The sequence below is a fragment of the Glycine soja genome, chromosome 1, assembly GCF_004193775.1.
Source record: "Glycine soja cultivar W05 chromosome 1, ASM419377v2, whole genome shotgun sequence".
Taxonomy (NCBI): domain Eukaryota; kingdom Viridiplantae; phylum Streptophyta; class Magnoliopsida; order Fabales; family Fabaceae; genus Glycine; species Glycine soja.
In genome coordinates, this window is record NC_041002.1 from 26,308,159 (window position 1) to 26,332,815 (window position 24,657).

The 24,657-nt window shown below is 30.7% G+C and overlaps 2 protein-coding genes and 1 pseudogene across 2 annotated transcripts; 2 read left to right on the top strand and 1 right to left on the bottom strand.

Annotated features, from left to right (window-relative positions):
• The first annotated feature begins 7,579 nt into the window (after positions 1-7,579).
• LOC114414020 (coiled-coil domain-containing protein 130-like) lies at positions 7,580-11,192 on the top strand. The gene is made up of 7 exons (XM_028378397.1): positions 7,580-7,974; positions 8,543-8,605; positions 8,694-8,773; positions 9,393-9,501; positions 9,796-9,955; positions 10,227-10,390; positions 10,539-11,192. Exons 1-7 carry the CDS (start codon positions 7,972-7,974, stop codon positions 10,878-10,880), a joined length of 921 nt encoding a protein of 306 aa, XP_028234198.1. The 5' UTR covers positions 7,580-7,971; the 3' UTR covers positions 10,881-11,192.
• A 428-nt stretch (positions 11,193-11,620) lies between these two features.
• LOC114418607 lies at positions 11,621-15,355 on the top strand (annotated as a pseudogene).
• LOC114414031 (protein CHUP1, chloroplastic-like) lies at positions 15,193-24,393 on the bottom strand. Its single transcript, XM_028378405.1, has 9 exons — positions 23,979-24,393; positions 23,807-23,856; positions 22,948-23,676; positions 21,086-22,456; positions 20,856-20,987; positions 20,389-20,570; positions 19,999-20,110; positions 16,057-16,200; positions 15,193-15,538 (listed from the first exon to the last, which is right to left on the bottom strand). The coding sequence occupies exons 1-9, from the start codon at positions 24,061-24,063 to the stop codon at positions 15,437-15,439; spliced, it is 2,907 nt and encodes a 968-aa protein (XP_028234206.1). The 5' UTR covers positions 24,064-24,393; the 3' UTR covers positions 15,193-15,436.
• Positions 24,394-24,657: the final 264 nt, after the last annotated feature.

A 24,657-nucleotide genomic window follows, 5' to 3' on the forward strand; every position in this document is an offset into this window, starting at 1 on the left:
CACCAAAGTGACCTTTCTTGTGTAGATTGTTCATGAGAAATGTTAACGTATGTGATTATTTATATGAATGGTGATCGACCCAAAGGAAAGTTATCATTTAATTAATTTAGATACACACTTGTGATGTTAAAACGTGTGATAATTATGAGATTTTGCATGTGAATGATAACTCACATCAAAAGATAAATTTGTTATTTGATATGCTTTTATTATCAATATTTGAACATTACAACAAGAATATCACTAGCAATTAATACCAATATTCAAAAACTTGATATTAATGGTGCATTAAATATCTTGAGATGGGATATACCATTATTTAAATGCATTGATGACTGTTACGTGAGCTGCTTATTGTATTATTTATTTTGATCTTTTGTTCTTTTATATCTGCTGATCTGAATTCGGTTCCTGTTCTTAATGGTACAATAAATGGATGATTAAATTGTACTTAATTTTTACATTAAACGATTGTCATTTGTCATTTTACTATGCAAATTGAAATTATTTTTCTAAATTTAATTTTGATACTAAGTTTAATATATATATATATATATATATATATATATATATATATATATATATATATATATATATATATATAATCTTTAAATAAAAATTGATCCATAAATTCTTATCTTTTTATTTTTATATTAGCATGTTTATTTAATTTGATATTTATTTATTTATTTGAGATGTTTCTTTACTATCTTAATTATTGTTTTTAATTCAACTTATTTAATAAATAAATAATTTTAATTCAATTAAGTCTATATCGTACTTTTTGCTTACAATAATTTTTTTATATTTTATTCACTATAATAATTTTAATTTAGTAACAATTATATTTGAATAATTATTTTTCAGATGAGTATTCAAGCAACTCAACTACAAGGATCTATATCAACCTAGACAATCTTAATTTTGCAAAGATAAAATGAACTTCCTTCTTTTATTTTATTTTATTATACACATTTTTTTACATTCAACAAACAAAATTGTTAGTTTATTCTAATTCTTTGATTTATATAGTTAAATTTTTTTTAAAAAAATATATTCTAAATAACTACTTTGTAGAAAAAATTGGAGCAACATCAAATAAAAGAACTATCTTCTCCAAGTTCTGCCAACATTGATCTTAACAACAAAATATAAAAAAATAGAAGATCTTTGCAAGATACAATGTCCATGAAATGGGTATCAATATTACAAGTATGCTAACATACCACGAACTTCATATTCATAATATTTAATAATACTTTATTTTTTTTTCTTAGTTTGAACATATATAAAATAATAAGATAATGTGTTCACAATTCATACAACAATCAATGATATCGACGATACGTTTAGTTGAAATTATGTATGTTGCATGTGACAGATGCCAAAAGAAAGTTATAAAAGAAGGAAATTAATACACTTGCAAAAAGTCATCCAAGTACCCAACAATAAGGTTTAATATTTGTATATAATGAATTATTTTTTATAATATGATTAAATAAATATTAAAAAATTTAAAACCTTTTTTAGGTTCAGGATACAATTGAAAGAACATTCACAATGTTTGATCGAGATACGCAACAAATTCTAAACACAATAACATCTGAACTCTTTCATACTAAAAATGCAAATAAGGCTGATATACCCCCAATAGTGTATATCCTTTGCAAACACACTTTTATTTTTTAAATCAAGCTCAAATTGAAGGAAGGATTTCAAACCTATATCGTCACAAAGACTTTTATAACAAAAAAAATCATTCAACATGATCATTTTCTCAAAGAAATTAAACAGGTAATCATATTTATAATTTATTTAAATTTTTACTTCTTGTACAAAATATTAATAGTTTCATCCACTAATTAATATTTTTATAAAAAAAAGGAGTCAACTTCACCACAACAAATATAATTAGATGAGTTAGATGAAAAACTAATTATAAGTCAAAGCCCAAAGCTACAAGCATCCAACAAGTCAAAATGTGCATCTTCATCATCTAATGAATAAGTTTATCAAATCTCACAAAATCCATTAAGAAAAAAGGCAAATAAACAAATTGTCACAAGTCAAAGTCCAAAGCTACAACTATCCAAGAAGTCAAAAAATGCATCTTCATCATCAAAAGAAGAAGAAAGTCCATTAAAAAAATGTGAAAAAATAATCTATCATAAGTAAAAGCTCAAAGTTACAAGTATCCAAAAAGTCAAAAGATGCATTTTCATCATCAAATGAAATTTATTCAATCTTAGAAAGTCCATTAAGGAGAAAAGATACTAAACAAATTGTTCTAACATCCTTTGATAAAGAGAAAATCTTAATTCAAAGTTTAAAAAGGAGCACACTATAGAAAACAAAAGTGAACAACAAATCACCAGCAAAAAGAAATAAAAACAAAAAAAATCTATTTAAATGAACAATTTTTGGTGTTTTATTTGCATCATTTTTATGTGTTTTACTGTTATGGTTGATTATTTTTCTTTCATTAAATATATTTCTTTGTCTGCTTTATCATGTCAATTTCACTTTATTCTTATATTGCTTTTATAATATTATACATAACGCTTACTTTTATCTTTACGTTAATCAACTTTAGTTGAGTGGTTAGCCCCCAAATTTAGAATATTTCCTTATAAATATATTGATAAATAAAAAATTATCTTAATTTATACATAGTTATTTTGTGTCCTTTAATAGAAAATAATATAAAATATCATTGACAATTATATTTTTAAATTTAATTTATCAAACAAATAATTTTTTAAAATATTTCTTTAATTATTTATAAACCTACACAACATGCGAATATGTGTCTAGTTTTAAATAAATGACTTCCTCCTTGGTTGTTATTTTGTATACATAACTCCATGAGTTTTCTATCATATGATGCACATAGCCACTATTACAAAAAATAATTGAATAAGCATGAGACAGAGCAAGAACCAAACCACCCTTGACCAACATAAGTTCAACCAAGTATAGCAAAATTAAGCATCCAAGTCCCAAGATAAGATAGAAAATCAAATAAAATTTTAAGTGTACATTATTGTTATAAAACAAGCGACAATTATACCCTGTAAAGAACAAAACCACCCTTGACCAACACAAGTTCAACCAATTATAGCAAAATTAAGCATCCAAGTCCCAAGATAAGATAGAAAATCAAATAAAATTTTAAGTGTACATTATTGTCATAAAACAAGCAACAATTATACCCTGCAAAGTCCTTTTGTAAGGAAAGCTGTAAGACACGAAAAGGAAAGCACCATATAGTGAGACAAGATAATGTAAGTTATCATAAGGTCAATGTCTATTAGCATTTCAATGTAATTCTCCATTTCTATCCCTATTTTTGCAGCACAACAATTACTTCAAAAATGCAAAAATGGGGATTCATCTACAGGACAATGAGTAATACCATGAAATTTAAAAAATTACTAGTAAATTAATTATCCACTCCTGTTCCAATGAAACGTGAAACATAATACCTCGAAGCTACCCAATTAATTAAGAAAAACAAGTGAGGGATATAATTTGCGATAACATGAGAGGGAGGAAAGAGAGAAAAAGAACCAGAGTAAGAGAAAGGTACATCACACATTAAACCTAAATTAAAACCTAGGAAGAACCCTAATCAAACCCTAAGAAATAGAGTTCGGGTGAGAGAGACAAACCAAAGAGCAACAGAGAGCGACGCGAGCGAGTGAGAATGTTCAAGAAAGAGAGAGTGGTTGCTTCGATTCCAAGTCATTGAGAATTTTAGAATTCTTTATTTTTCGATGGTATTTACACTCCCACGTTTTCAGTACTTTAAAAATCTCTTTTTAAAATTCCCAAAATTTATAATTCTTTTAATAAAACATTCAAACAATAAATTTTATAATAAGGAATTTAAATTCCTTTAAAAATTACTTTCCCTACTTTAAATTTCTCATCCAAACACATTCTTATATCAAAACATTTTTCATTTTAAAAAAAATTTTAAAATATAAAATTTATATTTTTTGAACTACTATAATTCTATTTATGTTATGTTAATCCATATTTATATTCATCTATTACAAGGATAATATACTAGGGCAAATCCTTTGGGTTGATTTTTTTTATATAATCATTGATTTTTTTTTATGTTAAGATACTCTTAAATATTTATATTTTAATTTAATATATACAACTTTTATATGAATGATATTTAAATTTTTATATATAAAAAATTTGAAAGTATGCAAGATATATTTTTAAACTATTATAAATTTTATTTATGTTGTGATAATCCATATTTATATTCATCCATCACATATGTATCCATACTAGTTCAAATCCATTTGGATGATTTTTTTTAATAATCATTAGTTTTTTTTAAGCAGAGAGACTTTTAGATAATTATATTTAAATTTAATGTATACAAGTTTTATATAAATAATGTTTAAATTTCTCTTTATATAAAAATATTGTTATATTTTAATTGGAAAGTATAAAATTGATAACTTTTAACTATTATATATTTTTATTTATATTGCACTAATGCATATTTATATTGGTACATTGCATGAGTAATTATATTAGGACTAATCAATTTAGGTAATCATTGTGTTTTATAATTGATTTGAAATAAAATTTAACTTTATGACAATATAAAATAAATTTAATTAATTATTTTTATTGGTGTTGATAAATTAAATATTTGTTTCTTACATATAGAAATGATAATATTATTGTTAATTGTTAATTGTTAATATAAATAATATTTTATTTAATCATTATAATAATATTAGTAATATTATCTGTCACTTTATTGATAATAAGTCTATATTTTTTATGGTTGGACAAATCACATCTCATAAGGAACAATTCTAAATAAACATATTAATATTATAAATGATTTTAAATTCAACCATATACATATACATATATATATATATATATATATATATATATATATATATATATATATATATATATATATATTATAAAATCATTATTTTTAATTACTAATTTTCATGAAATATAATTGGAGTACTTAATTATAAGAATTAAGTTAAGAATAAGTACGAATATAACATTCTATGCTATTTTTACAGTATTTATATATTTGTATACCTATAAAATAGTTAAGATTCAAATAAAATAAAATAATAAACAGGAAGTAGATTTTTGTTTCTTATATATTGAAATGAGAATATTATTTTTAATTATTAATATAAATAACATTAAATTTAATCATTCTAATAATATTAGTAATATTATTTGTCACATTGTTGGTAATAAGTCTATGTATTTTATGATTGGATAAATTACATCTGATACTAAAAAAATTTCAAATAAATATACTCACACACTTTGCTTACCCTGTATTGTTGTATTAGATAAATTTTTATTTTTATTGTCACTTTGTGGTAATTATTTATGTCTATTTTTATACTTAGCTAAATCATATTGGTAAATAACACGAGTTAAATATTACACTTTAATTTTATTATGTATGAATCTTGTTGTTACTTAATTGTTTATTTCAATTAAATAAAAATGATAAAAATTCAAGATAAATATAATAAAATTCAAATAATATTATGCATGTTTATGCACAAATTAAATACTACATTTTTTTATTAATTCTATTATAGTTTTGCATATTTAAAATATTTTCTTAATAAATATTGTTGTCTAATTCTATTAAAAAAGTAAATACGTTTAACATCAGTTATGTACACAAAAACAATAAGGTAAAAGTTGTCATATTCTTTGACATCGTTTATACTCATTTTTTAAAGTTAAAAAAATAAAATCTAAAAAAGACACTCAAATCATCTTTGTTCACCCGTGCATGCATAATCGCACAAGTAGAGAAAACTAGTTATTTATAAAAGTCAAATACTAAATTTTTGAAGTCAAAATATTCAATTTATAATATGATAAGACAATTAATTTTCTAAATATTTTTTTATTCTAAAAGCAATACATTGTTTATATCTAATATTTGAAAGGTATTCATTAATGGGACTCTTATTTTTTACTTTATATATTATGAAATATTAATTAATATAATTATTTTTTTCTACTTAATAAGTTTTAAGGAAAATAATTAAAAAATATTTAATAACTTAGGTTATTTATAAAAGTCAGTTATGAATTTTTTAAAGTCAAAATATTGAATTTATAATATGATAAGGCCATTAATTTCGTTAATTTTTTTAAGTTCAAATAGATAAATAAATTTTTGTATCAATTTTTGGTATTAATTTCCATAAATTTTTGTATCAATTAGTTAATGAAATATTAATATTTAATATTTTTGGAAAGTAAGATATGACCTTAAAATGTTCTAATTAAAATATTCTTTCCATTAGACCATTTGAAAAGTAAAAGTTTTTAAAAAATGATATCATTTAAGATATAGAAAAAATATATTTATACAGTTATATAAATTTATATTAAAAAAATACATTAAATACTTAATTATTTTTTCAAAGTTCATTAGATGTTATGAAGTATACAATGGCCTGGGACATTAATAGACCCGGAAGATTGCGCGAAAATGAACCTTTTTGCTTCAAATTTCATTTCGATAGAAAGTTTCTAAATGAGTGAAGAATCTTAGATTATGGGGGAAAAGTTTCTCAAGCTTTGAAGAAGATGAACAACAATGGTACGATTTTTGTTATTTTCGCTTTCTACAATTGATGATTGCACGATCACGATCAGGATTTTCTCCATCTCATGCTTCTTAATTTTTCTTTATTATGTAACCCTAAAAAAGTCCCTTAATTTAATATTTCGTATAACATGGAACACTCATGTCTTCCACTCACACTTAGGAATGGCAACGGCGTGGATACATATAGCAATCACCTACCTGTGAGACAAATATTAAATCCGTTAAGCGATACTTGCATATTTTTAAATATATATAGGTATCCATAAATATATTTTTTTAAATAAAAAAATTTAAACACACTTTTATTTATTCTACTATTTTCTTTTAAAAGTAATTTTAATATTTCCAAAAAAAAACTATTCAAATATTCTACACAATTAAAAATATCTATGGATAACAAGTTCATAAAAAATAAAAAAACATGAATAAATTAAAAATTTATTTTGTGATCTCTAAACAAAATTATCTAAAAATTATCTCTAAAAAATAAACTCAAATAAAAATTACACTAAGTCCAAATTAAATTATATTTCACAACATAAATACAAATTAAAATATATAAATAAATATTTTTAAGTATTCTAATACTAACAGGTAATCCCGTGTTATTTTTTTTGGGTAAATTATTATTTTTAATTTCTCATCTATTAAGAACAATTGATGTCAAACAAGTTGATAAGCGATGAGAAACACAGTTAGTAAAAAAAAAAATTACACATCACTATCTTTTCACGGTATGACAAGTCATTGGACTGCAATTCATTATTACATCATCAACTAAGTTATTACTTGATAGTAAGGACCGAATAAAAAAATGCAAAATGACATTTTTTTTTTCATTTATCTATTAAAAAATTCATTTTAATTCTTTATTTTTTTAAAAAATAATTCAAAATAACTCTACCATCAAATTTAAAGATAACACTGTTAACTAGCATTTAGATAACTGCGGCCTTAGATAACTGCGGCCTTTAGACCACATCAACACCACGACGAGATCTGGATATCGTGTTTTGGGGCCTGAATTCTAGATCTTGTTATCGGCTTCGACGAAGGAGATCTGGTTGTCGCGGATATAACGCCTCGCCGCCGCGTCGTAAGCACCCGCTGCCTCCTCCACCGTGTCGAAGCCCCAGCCAGTGGCAGCACCGCCCGATGCAGTCGCGTATCTTCGTTAACCACCTCCCCCGCGATCCCTTCCTCGCTCCTTGGTAGCTCTTGCTCACGGACGATTGCGCGAAAATCCCTTTCTAAACAATAGAACCTTTTCTTAGATTCTGTGGAAAAAGCTTCTCAAGCTTTGAATAAGATAAACAACAATGGTACGGATTTTGTTATTTTCGCTTTCTACGTTTGATGATTTGATGATTGCACGAACACAATTAGGGTTTTCTCAATCCCATGCTTCTTAATTTGAGGATTCAATTCTGTATTTACGGTTTAGATTAGGATTTAGGGTTTGTATGTATTCTCGTCATTTCGAATTGCTTGACGATGTTATGTACTCGTTGAAATCGTTTGTTGTTCTGGTTTTGTTGGACTCAATCCTTCGTTTTTGTGGTGAAATTTTGTAAAACGACAAAAGAATAGGAATATTCATAATGGTAAGCTATGTAGAAAGGTTTGATAGACCAGGTTTGTGTCTAATATGTATGCGTTATGCTATGTATTAAAGTCTCATTGAAATGTTCTCCTTGCGAAAAACTATGAGATTCTGTCTAATATGTAATGCAATTGGTTCATTTGGTTGGTTGTGGCTTAATTGTTTTCTGTTTTGATTCTATCTCTTGGCTTAAGAGGGATTCTTGGTGCTTGTGATGTATTTGCATATTTCATGTCTGTTTGTTAATTTTCTGATATACTGAGCTTGCTTTTATTGTATTTTTGCAGTCTTCACTTGCAGCTGCTAGAGCAGACAACTTTTACTATCCTCCGGAATGGGAACCGAGTCAGGTATGTTTGTGTAAGGGCATCGTTAAGCTCCACTATAGCCCAAGAATTGTTTAGTAACAAGAGACTTAGACTTTGTCTTCTTTTTCAGGGTTCGCTGAACAAGTTTCATGGTCAACATGCCTTGCGGGAGAGGGCAAGAAAATTAGATCAGGGTATCCTGATTATAAGGTAATCAGCGGTAGCTACAGTAACCAGTAAATCATGTTAGCTGTTTGTCTCTTTCGAATTAGGGATCCCAATGTTATCATGTTATGTGACGTTCTGTTGTCTGGAAAATGGAATGATTAATGAATGTGAATGATGAACCTGTTTTGTAACTGATGTGTATTTTGTATCTAGTACATGGACAAACTACAGACTATCAGGTGTATAAATATCAAAATTGAAAGTATTTTGATAGATGTTATGAATTATGAGTATATTTTAATGATCGCTTATGATTGAACTGAATGTATATAAAATTTTACATGTTTGAACTTGTTCTTGCAAATTTATATTTTCTTGTTTATAATCAGAATAACTTATTTATACAACAATTAAGGTTGTAAAAGTTGAGATCCCTCTTAGATCAGAAAGGGGATGGCGAAGACCCGTGTAATCATAAGTTTGTGTGACAAATCCAAGAATGCCTAAGCTGATGTATATGGAAGCTAGGAAAAATTGTCTTGACTCATGAGATGTCTCATTCTTCGAACTGAATTTAAATTGGTTTTTACCTAGGATACCATGTTGAAATTATTTCTCTTTTAATATTTAGTGTCATATTATCTAACTAAATTACTATCAGGTTTGAGATGCCCTTTAATATATGGTGTGGAGGATGCAATTCAATGATTGCAAAGGGTGTCCGGTTCAATGCAGAGAAAAAACAAGTTGGGAATTATTACTCAACGAAGGTATGTTGGTGTTTATTGCAAATGCATCTGAATTTAAATTATTTTTCAGTGGAATCGATTAATTGCATTATTTTGGTATTTAATGGGGGAACCTCATTTAAGTCTTAGAAGCCTAAGCAAATGCATACAAATTTATATTTGTTCAGTTTGCCACTATTATGTGGGAGTAGAATGCCTTATAGTTGTTTGCTTATACATTAATTTATCTTAGTACATCCTCTAATAATGTTCAACCTAACTTGCTTGGTTCATATTTGGTCACTATTTTCTAACAAATGTTCATTTGTCCTTCAGATATGGAGTTTCGCTATGAAATCTGCCTGCTGTAAACATGAGATTGTCATTCAGACTAATCCTAAGAATTGCGAGTATGTCATTATTAGCGGGGCCCAGAAAAAAACTGAAGATTTTGATATTGAGGATGCCGAAACTTTTGAATTGCCTGCTGATGAAGGTGTGTATTAGTGAAAATATTTTGACTGTTTGTGTTTTCTTCCAATAGCTGTGAATATGTTATTGCATGCAATCGCCAACTTTGTTTTATAAGTAGGAAGACCATGCTATCAGACTCTAGAGGCCAATGGCTGTTTCCATGAATTGAATTTATTTCCTTTTAAATCTAGTGTTATTACCTTCCTTTTCCTTTTGCCTTTGACCATGTTTAGCAAACTGAAATGTTGTGGTTATTTTTGGCTAACTATCTTCATCTTCAATTTTTATTTTAGAGAGGGGTAAGCTTGCAGATCCATTCTACCGCCTTGAACACCAGGAAGAAGACTTGAAGAAAAAGAAGGAAGCTGAACCAGTGATCGTACGTCTCCAGAGGCAGTCTGATGCAAGGCATTCAGATGACTATTATCTTAATAAGACTCTCCGTGCCCAACTTAGAGTATGCTACTTGGCTAATGATGACTGTCCTTGTTTATTTTTTATTTTTCTCTTGCTTTTCCATTTTCATCCTCGGGTATATTGTTTCTTTTTTTTCATCATATTGTCATCCACCTCTAAAGAAAAGAAACATTTGTCCATTTATTCAGAGTCAAAAGAAAAGAGTTACTGAAGAAGAAAATGCTTCCAAGAAAAGAGGCCTTGGCATAAGACTTCTTCCAGCTACTGAACAAGATTCTGCCACGGCAAAATCGGTGAAATTTTCAGCAAAGTTTGACAAAAATAGGAAGGACAAGAGGGCATTGATCAGTTCTGAATCTATCTTCTCTGGAGTCTCTAGCTATTCTATGTCTGACAAGAGAAAACGAGAGCTAGAGTCAAAACGAAGAAAAATTTGTGCGACTTCAGCATCCAGCCTTCTAGCTGGTAGGGTAAAGCCATCATCATGGTCACAGCCTTCAAGCAAGCAAAAGGGAACTGTAAGATGTTAGAAAGATGAAACATGTCTGACATTGGTTAGCACTGGTCACTGGCGACCTTGACAATTGGCAGTGGAATTTTGTACATAAAAGTTGCTGTTGTGATAATTTTATGTTATGTTTTCGGTTGTAAACCATTTATGAATTTATTAATGGAAGCAGATATATTTTTCATCATTCCCTCCCCTCCTCACACCAGCAGAGACTAAGAAATCTTGTTTCCTCTTCACCTTAGTAATTTGTTTTTAGCTAGAATTGTAATATGACGTCCAAATTTGGGTGGTCACGGTTGAGTGTTTCAATCCATATATGTTTCATTAGGAATTGAGGCTGATGGCCGGGACAGTTATCATTGTTGAACAAATTGAAGAATCATAAAGTTGATGGACTAGCTCAAGCCTTAAATAGTTAAATGTGATTGGATTTAAAAAATACTTAGCTTTTTTTATTCTTTTAATTTAAATTTATGTGAGTTTTTAATTAATGATGTTTTTTTTTATCTTGAAAATTAAGTAAATCTGGTTATTGTATCAGTTTATTTATAAGTTTTTTAAATATTCATAAATTTTACATAAATTAATTGTTTTAAACTCTTTTATATAAAACTTACCAATCAAAATATTCAATTTTATTTAAAGTAATGTTTTTCATAGGTTATTTTTTCTTTATTATGTAACCCTAAAGAAATCCCTTAATTTAATATCTTGTATAACATCGAACACTCCTCTCATCCACTCACACCTAGGAATGACATGGATGTGGTGGATACATATAGCAATCATGTGCCCGTGAGACAAATATATGTCTTATTGCTTGCGTGGATATTCGTTAAACGATACTTGCATATTTTTAAATATCTGTTGGTATCCATGAATATTTCTTTAAAAAATAACTTTTTTTAAAAACACTTTTATTTATTCTACTATTTCTTTTAAAAAGCAATTTTAATATTTCCAACAAAAACTGTTCAAATATTCTACACAATTAAAAATATCTATGGATAACAAGTTCTTAAAAAATAAAAAATGAATAAATTAAAAATTTATTTTGTGATCTCCAAACAAAATTATCTAAAAATGATTCTCTAAAAAATAAACTCAAATAAAAATTACACTAAAATATATAAGTCCAAATTAAATTATATTTCACAACACAAATACAAATAGAAATATATAAATAAATATTTTTAAGTATTTTAATATTAAATGAATTCCATGATACCTATACCCACCCCCATTCACATATGTTCCTTAGAGATAATCGTTTACTATCTGTTGCGAGTTTTATTTAAGGTGGGGATTTTTCGTCATTCTTATTTGCACACTTTGTGTTTTTTGCAAATTGCTCATAATATCCCTCAAATAAAGTTTTTTTTTTAGTTTTTATTGTTAAGTAACAATATTAAAAATGTTGTAAAAACAAAATTGTCCGTAGAGTGATTTGCGAGATTATCAAGGAGTTTGAAGAGGCAATCCCATGTTATTTTTTTTTGATAATTTTTTTTTAATTTCTCATCTATTAAGAATAGTTGATGCCAAAAAATTAGGCTGACAAAAAATTACACATGACTATCTCTTCAGATTTCTTAATAAGCTGACAAGTCACTAGGCTGTCAATTCATTATTACATCATCAATTAAGTTATTACTTAATAATAAGGACGAGAAAAAAAATGCCAAATGACTTTTTTTTATCATTTTTTTTTTCATTTATCTATTAAAAAATTTATTTTAATTCTTTATTTTTTTTTAATTTCAGCATTATGCAATGGCTGGGTTGAATACATGTTTGGTAATACATAACCAAGACACCACTGCCCACTATCTCCTCAATTGTAAGATTGGAATTTCCCACGTCACATGTGGCAAGAACCTTTCTGCTGTTAGGTTGGAAACAACCAAAGTGTGTATTGCTTTTTCCTTTTCCTTCCTATCAATAAATCACATTGTGTACTTTCACTTGGTGTCTAAAGAATTTGTGTATTGATCTACAAGTGCAGATGCTTCTTGAGCCTTTAAAACTTCTGAAGCAAGTAGATGCCCAACTTAATATGACTCAGGGCACACTTGGAGGGATGGGTACGTAATATGTTTTTAATATCGTATTTTGACTATTTTATCTATATTTATGATGGACATATATTCCCTTAATATAGTTTTTACAATAGGGATCTGTCCTCTTTTCTTTGTCATATAATAGATTGTTGGAGAAGAACTTGGCATTCTGCCTGGAATGGACTCTATCTTTTTGGTACTTGCACTTGAAAGGCTGTAGGATTTTTGGGGATTGCAGCACCAAAGAGTCAACAGGATAAATTTGACGTAATAATATATGATGGTATTAGTAGTGAGGAAACCCTGCGAATCATAGGTGGAAGCAGTAAAGCAAGGTTATTGGAATTGCCACTCTCTTACACTCACATGCACACAGCACACCCTTATCATTATATTTGATTTGATATTGTGATTTTTTAGATTGTACTTGAAATATCTCCACACCTTGGCTGAGAGAACTGAACTTGGCAGATTGACTGCTCCTTCTCTACTGAGACTTGTGGATGAGGCCGTGTTAAGAAGTGGCAGCAGATCTTATTTCAATGGGAAAATGAGTTCAGAAATATGGGATGCCTTGGATCAAATGCTGGAGGTAAGAGTAAACAACATTTTAACATAATCATACCTTTAACACAAAACTGTAATTTTCTTTGTTGATTGTGTGTTTCCCAGAGAGGATCTTCTGCCTTCTCCAACCCACAGAAATTTGGTTGCTTCCTTGTGATGGATCCAAACAATCCAACATCGATCAATTCCGCATTACGATATTGGGGGTGTACAATTCAGGCTGGTGCTCAGGTTTCTGGTGCTTTTGGAATCACCTCCCAGCAAGAAAATTTGGAATCATTTGAAAGAGCAAAGAAAGAATTTTCTCCTTTGCCTTCTGCTTTTGTTTCAAGGTTGTCAATGAATAATCCTATAGATTGGAGCATACTTCTACAGGATACCAGCAATGAAGATGCTAGGCATCTTCTTAATTCAGTCTCAAGTCAAGGTGGTGATATGCCATCAGCAGTTAGATTTGATATAAAAAGAAAATCGGCTACTCTTTTCATGCCAGGTTTTGACTAATCAGAGATCAAGCTATACCAAGTATGTAATATCCTTTGGTTTTATGATTTTTTTTAACCATGATATTGATGGCACTCCTTTTTAAAGAATTTAAGAGATAAAATTGAGTGTCAGTTTGTTTTAGATTTTAGTAAATTTGGTTTTGAATTGTTGAATGTGATTGACATGTGTGTTTAAATTAATTTTAGCTACAGATTATACATTGTAATGTGTCAGTGTGTGGGAAATTGATTATCGTTGTAAACCAAATAGGCTTTAAATCGAATAAAGTAATAATGTCTCGAGTCATCATTATGCACTCAGTTTTTGTTTTTTAAAACTTGGACCTTGTAGACAATGAGAAGAGTATCTTCACTATCTTGTTATTCATAAAAGTTTTGGTCAACTTCCTGGTATATAAATTATGAAACTTGCACAATAGATGATGGAATTACTTCTTGAACTGTGCACATTTCATTAAATATCAAATAACTTTTCTTTTCTTTTCATGTTTTGGTTGAATTCGATGGCTTGAATTCTATGGTTATATCGGATATTTATGTTTGACACTTGTCATACGGTGTTATATTGTGTTTCTCTTTCTATAACAAATTCTTCTCTTACTACATGGTGCAAGTTTCTGCATTTTATATGTGCATAACTTAATTGAGACGCTGATTGCTTTTTCTGTCTGTCTCTCTTAAAAAAACCAAATGCAGTATAGGGGAGGATCTGAGCTGTTGGTAGAAGCAGGAGACCAAAGACGTGTCATTCCTTTGCCTCCAGAAATTCAAGGAAAGGTTGGTGGAGCCAAATTTTGGAACAGTAGTCTTGTTATTACGTTGTTGTGACCCTATTATTCTTTTTTATTTTCTTCCTTTATGCCTGCTGATAATTATCAATGCTTCAGCAGAGGAAATATTTTATTTACTTTTTAATGTAAAAAAGAGATTGATTGGAGAAGTACCCCATTACAACAGAGGCAATTCTTCTTACACCTCATTTTTTGTGTGACTTGCTTTCATCAGTGACTATGCAATGGAACAAGAATAGCACATTATTGCTATTCTGTTTTATGCTGGTGTAGGAAATAAGTCTCTTTTTTTTTTTTCATTTTTTCCCCTCTGCTTTGAATTTTACATCTTGTAATTATACGCCTCCCACTGTTCGATCATAATAATCTCTTGTAGAGTTTGTTGAGTTGCTGCTAGACGCATTTGATGAGAGTATTGAATACTGTTCAGTTGAATTTCTTATTATAGGGAAAAACAAGGCAGAGGTAGGGATCATGTTGGAGTACAAAGTTACAATTACAATATGATTCTCGTATCATCGTGTAGCATGCAATATGTATAGGCTATTCAAATTGAAGCAAAATGAAATATACAGCTGAAAAGGCAACATATATATGAGAGACACAGCTACAAAGGGAAAAAAAGAAGAGAAAAACTTCTGATGGGATAGCCTAAGTTTCTGATTTGCTATCTTCACCAGCTTGAGAGGTTTGGATGCGGCTCCTTAGTTCTTCAAAAGCCTTCATGCTCTCTGCATCAAAGCCTCCTGCAAACTGAAAAGAGTTCCACACCATCATTAGTTGTTTTTATTTTGAATGGTCCTCACCATCATTAGTGTGTATTGTTCCGGGTGTTCAACAAATTTTCACATTACACCTTTGACAAACATCCATGTTAAATAGCTTTTTTTTTTTTGAAAGTATGCAATTTAATAGTATATGAAAAATGTTAAATGGGTTGCTTTGGTATTATTCCAAATGTTCTGTTCATAATTTAATTCCTGAAATTTTAAACTTGTTAATAAATTCATTGGAAACTAATTTGTATAAACCAAAAACTTTGAAGAACAAAGCAATACAAAGTGACATTTTAATAACATCTTATTATGGCCTTCAAAGATGTAATTTTCAACCATAAAAAAATGAGTTAGAAGCTTAGCAGTAAGGTTTTTTTTTTCTACTTCATCTAGCTAAGTTTACCTAATCAAAATCAGTGCTTATGACCTCAATGGGATGCAGAAGAATGATACATGTCTTCAGCACAAGCAAATGAAAAAGTAGCATAGAATTACCTGATGGACACGGAAAGCGAAACGCACACCTTGCAGAACCAAAAACTCTCTAGCTGGTTCTTTATCAGGACCAGATAGTTCATCAAGTTCAGATGCAACACGTTTCATATACTTCTTTGCCAGTTGTACAGAAGAAAGCTTGATCTATAAATGGAAGGGTTATAACAAAGTGAACGTGTTAGCTACATCATCCCATGCGACGTTATAAAAACAGCTACTTCAAGGCACACACTAGTGATTGCAAATTGTAAATCTCTTCATTCGACTCTGTGTGTTTGGTTAAGCGTTTAAACCCACGTTCAACAGAAAAACACATAGTAATATGAGGGTAGCTTTTTTCAATGCAGTTGCACTGATTCGCAAAACAAACATACTATTAGGGTATTTAACCCTTGAGGTTCTCCCACCTAATGGACTAGTCTTTTGAATTGAGCTCTCCTCAGGGTTTAATACCACATCTAGTAGTTTATTTTAAACATTGTGAGACTCCTAACACACACTCCATCAACCATGATATAATTTTATGAATCCTCTAAGTACCAACTTTTGAATTGAGCTACTAACACAGTCTATCAACCATGATATAATTTTATGAACCCTCTAAGTACCAACTTTTGAATTGAGCTACTAACACACTCTATCAACCATGATATAATTTTATGAATCCTCTAGTTTATTTTAAACATTGTGAGACTCCTAACACACACTCCATCAACCATGATATAATTTTATGAATCCTCTCTAAGTACCAACTTTTGAATTGAGCTACTAACACACTCTATCAACCATGATATAATTTTATGAACCCTCTAAGTATCAACTTTTGAATTGAGCTCTCTTCATGGCTTAATACCACATCAAGTAGTTTATTTTAATCAATGTAGGACTCTTAACACACACTATTAACCATGATATAATTTTATGAAGCCTCTAAGTACCAACTATTAGTCACATTTTTTTCCTTTCCCTTTACCTCAAATGGGTATAGCTTACTGGTAATTGTAACAGCTGTAACTGTTAATAAATAAATAATACAATAATAAGTTAATAAATAAATAAATAAATAAGTAAAAAAATAATATAATTAGGTCATAAATTTTCACTATATAAATCAAATGTTAACCTAGAGCAGCTTTTACAAAACACTTCTGTCCCTCTTTCTTCTTCGCACAAGAACCCTAACAGAGCAATCGGAGGAGGAGCTCTAGAGAGCACCAGAAACGCCACAATTGCTAACGGAGAACGATTGAGGGACTATGTCGAGGTAAGGGATGAGTTATTCACGCTTGGGGATTAGAATGAACATGTATAGGGATCCCTAGAGGATCAATTTTTGGGTATTTTGGGTTGTTTCTTAACTAATTTTTCCAAATTTATGCTTGTCATGTGACTGAATTTCACTTTTTACAAATTTGATTTATTTACATATATTGCAAGTCTTGATTTAGTATGAATTATTTTCTTGTTTCAATGTTTTGATTTCAATTTAAATTACATAATAATGATCATATATGTAGGCACATTATATGAATTATATGAATTGCTTATCCACGTTTGTCGGATGCCTATATGACTGATTTTGAATTATATCTAATCATATAATGAAATCAGATTTTTTTTGTGGATACATATATTACTAAACATTAACGCGTATGATTGTTGTTAATTGGCGCTTGTACCGTACTGGACTTGTTGAAATATATATATTTGTTTACTTGCAAATTCATTTACTGTAGCACGTTGATTTTGTGGCTTGGTTAATATATATATATATTTTTTTTATTTTTATTTTTATTTTTATTTTTTTTTATTTTTTTTTTGCAATCCACTCATTGTAGCACGTTGGTTTTGGTACATATATATGACAGATTTTATAACCACGTCTTTTGTTTTTAGTTTGGAAGTGGCAGGTACGTATTTTTTTTTTCTTGTTAGTTACATGTTTTAATATGTGTTTAGCAAATATAATTAATAATAAAGTAAGTTTTTGTTAGAAAAAAAATACTATATTGTAACTATCAAATACATACGTAAGAAAGCTATTTTTTTTGTGCAAATTGATATGTTTAATATTATAAACTAAATATTGTTGTGAAACTATTGTTTATTGCTTTTTAGAAATAAATTAAATAGTGTTGTGAAATTATTAGTTTATTTCTTTTTAGTTGTATATGTTACATCTGTATAATAATAAATTAAATATTGTGTAAAATTATTGTTTAATAATAATTATTTTTATTTTGTTGAATTAATATATTTGAGCATTAGGAAACATTTGAAAGTATAAAATAAAATGATTTAGTACTCTATTTATTTTTGTCTTAGTGTATTCCAAGTAAACACTTTTACTGTGATGTGTAATAATAATAAATAAATAAATAAATAAAAATAAGGTTATAGATATTATTATTTCATAGTGATTATTGTTGTGACTTTATAGATTAATTGTTATAGAAGTTTTTTTTTATGTTGTTGAATTAATACATTTCGATTTAATTTATATTTTGTGATGTCAAGTAAATGTTACTATTGAGTCATATGTGTAGGGTGCATGAGATGCAATAAATTATTTTATTATGAAAATGTGATTGAGATGATGTGTAAGTGATAATCAATTGATACGTAATGGATTGTGAATTACATGACTCTTGAGATGTTGTATGTTTTGAGTTGTGAGCCATGAATTATGTAATCACACAACTGTAAGACCCTTTAAGGACGACGAGTTAATGCGCGATGAGTTGTGATGGGATCCACTGTGGGAACCCGGCGAGTTAATCACTTGAGGCGCACTGAGTTAAAATATATACAATCGAGATTTTGAAAACAATTGAGTAGTTGTGTGCATTGCATAATTCATAGGTAGAGTCTGTGTGTTCAAATGTTTTTTTTGGGTTGGACCTGAATCAGGAGGGAGAGGCCCTGACGGACTCTTCAGAGTGTAGGCCTTGGGGGTCATCCGGTTTGAGTGCTCCTGTAAGCCTGTGCCGATCCCATGGTTGGAGCATTCTCGCAAAACAGCGTGACCCTGACTGGTCTCCCTATGATTTCACTTAGTGAGAGTGACCTGACTTACCCATTGTGAGGCATGTCCTGTCATGTACTCCTAGGCGCCCGACGAGGTTTTTCACTGAAAAATGGTACCATATTGCATATAGGCTTGAGTCTTAGTATAATTGTTGCATAACGCTTGTGTTTGAATTTCATTGAGTTAACAATTGTGGTTGATGTTATTTTATGGAGTGTGTAAATTGGAATGGGTGTGAATAATGTGTGCGATTTTGTGCAGTAATGTTATTTATATAAATTCAGCTTTAAGTATTATATGTTTCACATGCTCTAATATTTTATTATATACGAATGTGATAACTCACTCCCGGTGTGTGTTTGTGTTTGGGCTGATTGCCATGTGTTCAGGTGAGCCATCATATGATGAATTCCATGTTAGAGCCGGAGAGACTTAATTTGTGATAGAGACATGCTCTGATAAGTGTGACATTGGGGCATAGGAATTACTTCGCATGCTATATTTTTCGTAAACAATATCGTTGAGTTATGTTTTCTGTTTTTAGTTTTTTATTTTATTTATTCATTCGGTATGGACGACCTTGTTTTGAGTCGGAATAACTTTGTTGTTTTTATTTTAACAATTTCTACTATGTTTTCATTAAGTGAATGTGAACCCTTTATCTTTTGAAATCAATTTAAAGTCAATATGTTAAAAATGAAAAAAATAATTCCGCATGATTTTATTTCCTTTTGTTATTTGTGAGGGTAGAGGCACAGTAACATTACCCTGATGTTTAAAATTGTATGCCCAACTCGTTCAAAAAAAAAATAAAAATTGTATGTTCAACAGTTATTGAAAGAAACCAACACTTGGATGAACCAACCCTCATGTAAACTACAACACAAACCAGTTCTATTAGTTTAGAAGCATACCTTGCCTACAACCCCTGAATCCATTAGCCAGTTCACTGGGATTCCAAATTCCTTGTACCGTGAAATGGCCATATCTCTTGTCCGCAGGAGAGCATATACGCTTTGCTCCACTCTGGAAAGAAAAACATAACACAAATGAAGACATGAGTTGATAAAAATAAGTTATGGTGTGTAGCTATAGAGAACTGTAAGAAACATGACATACAAAACCGAGTATATGCCATGTTCAACATTTTTGTGTCCTTAAATTATGAATCTACAGCCTTAAAGTGTATATGAGAAAATGATTTAAACAGATTTATCTGTAAGGATTGTGTTATTAAGCTCTCAACTAGATATCCATCAATGGTATCCAAGACAAATAAATCTATAGAAGAAAAGGATGCATACTTTTCAAGCAATGAATACATTTTCTTCAGTGCAGCTTCACATGGGAGATTGGGATCATCAACGAAAGTGGAGACTCGGTTCTCCAATTTCATCAAATCCTGATATTCAAAAGCTGCCTCCCTTAGTGCATCTGCTTTTCCTTCAGGCCAGTCAAAGTGCTTGAGGACGGCTCGTTCGTCAACCTTGCATAAGGAATAAAATGAGATGAATAAGTATGCAGTGGTACTGGATGTGAAGTTATTGATATGGAAAATGAGATTTATATTTTCTGTTTAGATGTGGAAAAATGAGATTAAAAGTGAACCATAAAATCATAAAAAATTAGAAAGCATTTTTAAGGAAAGGAAAATGGATATTTTCCCAAAAAGGAATGGTTTAAATTTTTTAGCGAGCACAAAGGTGTTGACTTCTGTGCTTGCTCACAAAAGTCTTTACTAATGAATATGTAATGACACCTAAAGGCATACCAAGAAGGAAAGTTCCTCATCTAGCCAGTTCACAAAGGCCACCAAGTCATTAATATCTGAGAAGGAGGCTGCTCGAACTTCAGCTGCCAAGGACATGACAAAATCACCTTGTGTTTCTACATCAGCTTTCACCTGATTGTTACACAGAAGAGAAATATTTTTCAAAAATGTGTTAAGACTTCAGTGTAAAAATGAGAAAAATAACAAAATAGATGGAAGCTTCAACATACAGCTAAGAGGAATGATGATCTATTCTCAATTTCACCAATCATGTTGCTCCTAGCATCAGATGCATTACTTGCAGAAGTAACTAATAGTGATGAAGTATCCTTCTTTGCCTCCCTTTTCATCAATGTTTGATAAAATTCAACTAGCTGTGGAGCTCGGTGAACTTTGTCACCGTCCATTCCACCTCTTGATAGGCTTCCTGGGGGAGGAGGTGGGGGAGGTGGTCCACCTGGTGGCGGTGGTGGTGGTGGTGGAGCGCCTGGAGGAGGAGGAGGAGGTGGTGGAGCAGATGGTACTCCGTTGGAAGGATTTGCAGTTGCGGTAACAGCAGCTCCACCAGATGGTCTAGGAGGAGGTCTAGGCACCCTAGTAGGCCTTTTCTCAATGTGAGCAAGCTTCATCTTGCTAATGGTTTGATTATCAACATTCTTTCCATCATCAGATTGATCATTTGGAGTGCCAGAAACAACTGGTTTCTCCTTTATTTGAGTAAGCTTTGGTGGCAAAGATATAGGACTCCCTCTTTCAGCCTTGGTCATGTTCAAACCTGAATTGTCACCAAACCTCAGCACTCTTGCTTTCTCAGCCTTTTCTTTAAGTTGTTTTTCCCTTGCCAAGGCCAATTTGTGGCGATCTTTATACGCAGGATACTTCTCATCCAGAGATCCATCAACTGATTTAGACATCAATTGAAATGAAGAAGCAACAGAATTTAAGGAATCACTGGATGGAACTCTTCTCATGTCATTTGGAGTTTCAGGTGAATCAGTAGGTTCCTGATCCCTTAGCCCAAAGCTGGTGATGGATACACTATCACTAGCATTCCTTAGCATTAAGGATTCTAGAGGACCCCTTTGTTTAACACTCACACTCATCCTCCTTGGAGAACCTCCTGAAAAGGATCTAGCTGGTGATGAAAGAGCACTAGAATCATCTTTGCTTTTACCCCATTTCTTAAACTTTTGGATTAGGCTAGTTTTCTTGCTAAGACTACTATATTTGCTAGTAGAGCTATCAATGGAAGCATTGTCAAAATCTTCACTTCCTGGTGAAGAAGGATGAGAGAAGTTGCTTTCAAGATCTGTGTCCCCTTGTCCACGTTCTGATCCAGCATATTCTAACATCAGCTGCTTAGCCTTCTCTTGAGATTTCGGGCTAAGACTCTTGCTGAGATCACGGGCCGATACTTTTCCTTGGGGTGTTTGGTTATTCCTTAGCTCATACCTCAAGCATGCATTAACCCAACGAAGGTATACAAGCTCTTCAACTTCACTGAACCTATTCATCTGTAGCCCTTCAACTTGCTTTAGCAGGTCTTCGTTTGCATGCCTCAGGTTACTAACCTCCTCTTTTGCCTTGGCAACCATTTCACTCTGCAGTGAAAGACAAAGCTTCTTTAAATGAATCACACTCATTGCATGTACAAATACCCTTGTAAAACATCCATACATCACTACCATGAGAGAAGTATAAATACTTCATAACATTTTGTCAGAATTCCATCTAATTTATGTAGCTTCACAAAAGAAAGTTATATGCAAATTAAACAATAAACATTACATGAGTACTTGAATTAGTACTTTATAGATTAATTTTTAGTTTGGCAGTTTATATTTGACATTCACTGAAGTTGTTCAGTCCTTTCAACTATCATTTTTAGTCATTGAGTACTTAAATATTCAGTTGATGGATAAACAAGGATGAAAAAATGCGATGCCAAATCATTGATCTAAAAATATATGCTTCTAGGTGGTTTAAAACTTCAAAAGTATGCTGTTTCACTTATAAAAAGTTACTCAAATTTGGTTTCACGAATTTTTTCAACTCAATGATCAAGAAAAGAATCCTACTCAAGGATTCTGACCTCTGTCATATTGGAGAGCTCAGCTGCTCTAGATTCAGCAACATTGAGTTTAACTGTTAACTCTCGTTTCTCATGTTGAAGTTCTTTGTTTTTTCTCTTAAGCTCCACTACTGCAACCTCTAAGTCATTCACAGCTTTCAATTTCTTTTCAACTTCAGCATCTTTTCTGGCAGCCTCTTCTTCTTTCACCAGTAGAGTAGAAACTTGTTGTTTAAGCAACAACAACTGGCCTTTCGTTTGGTTAGCCTCAAGCTGTATCTGCCTTTGTAGCTCCTTGATCTTGTTTCTAGCCACCTCAAGTTCTTTCTTGGCTGAAGCTCCTTGTGTGAGCTCTTCTTGAAGCTTCTTCCTTTCTGCCTGCAAGGAATTGATTGTAATATTAAGCATATCTATTTCCACAGTCTTAATTTTCAGTTGCCTTTGTAACTCCACAATGTCTGACTCCTGCTCCTTCAAACCATAGTACTCAAGCAATTCTCCTTCAAGTTTCACTTCCCTCTCCTCCAATTCCTTCACTAGTTGTCGCAATCTTTCTAGTTCACTTGCATTGTTTGCCATCTCAATTTCATAAACTTTGTCTTTCTCATCCTTATCAGGTGGTAATGGAAACTCAATCTCCCCAGACAGAAGATCTTCAAATTCTGGTAGAATATCATCTTCAAAGTCATTCGCTCTATTAATTATGCTGCTAATTAACTTAACCTCCTCTTTCTCCTCTTCCTCCACCCTCTGCAACACATCAAACAACTTTTCCTTTACATAATTGATATCAAGATGACAAACATAAAAATTCACCATAGAAATACTCATAACCACGAGCAAGTGTAAAATTTGATAATATTCAGTTTGGTGAACTCACTTCATTCTCTTGGAGAACATGCTCCTCTTCTGTGCACTCATCTTTAAGTTCTGAGACAAAAATGAAGAAGTTTAATACTTGATTGAATTAGCCATCCACATGAATCATGTGCAATCATATTTCATTTTTTAAAAAATGTAAACAAAAAAGACTAGTAAACAAGTACATGTACCTGGTTTTGAGCTTTTGACATTCAGCTGCTTAACAGTAAAAGCTGCAAGTGAAGCAGCAACTATGAGTCCTAACCTGACTATCATGAAGCTTTAGGTGATAGAAATGTCCTAATTTTGCATTTCTTCAAAGCCACCAATTTCCAGAACCACCCTCCACCCATTTCCCAAAACCTCCATAACAGATGCCTCAAACCATAAGAGCCTCCAACTGGGGCAAAAGTTAGAGAAAGAGAAAAGACAGAAACAACAGCTAAGCAAACCCCATGTTAGGAAACTTCACTTATATGAAAATTCAGTGATATTTTCCACACAATTGACTTTATCATCATCTTATCAGCTTTATGGAACTTTTCTATGAGAAACAACAGCAGCCACCAATAACTAGAGGCCAACCATTTTTCCAAAGAGATTGATAAATTCACATTTTGTGAGACTATAATATATATTAATTTGTCGCCAAATTTTTGCTCAAGAGAGAATATTAACAGTTAAAACCGGCAAGAGGTAGGAGAGGAACAAGAGTGACAAGGACCAGTTGACAGTAGTAAAACTAGAACAAAGACATGTTCCCCCCACTGTCTTTGTTCCTTCTTTACTTGGTTGCTAATCCTGGTCCTTGAAAAATTAGATTGTCTCTTCTTCTCTCTTATTTAAGGCGGTTACACGTTGGTACTGTTT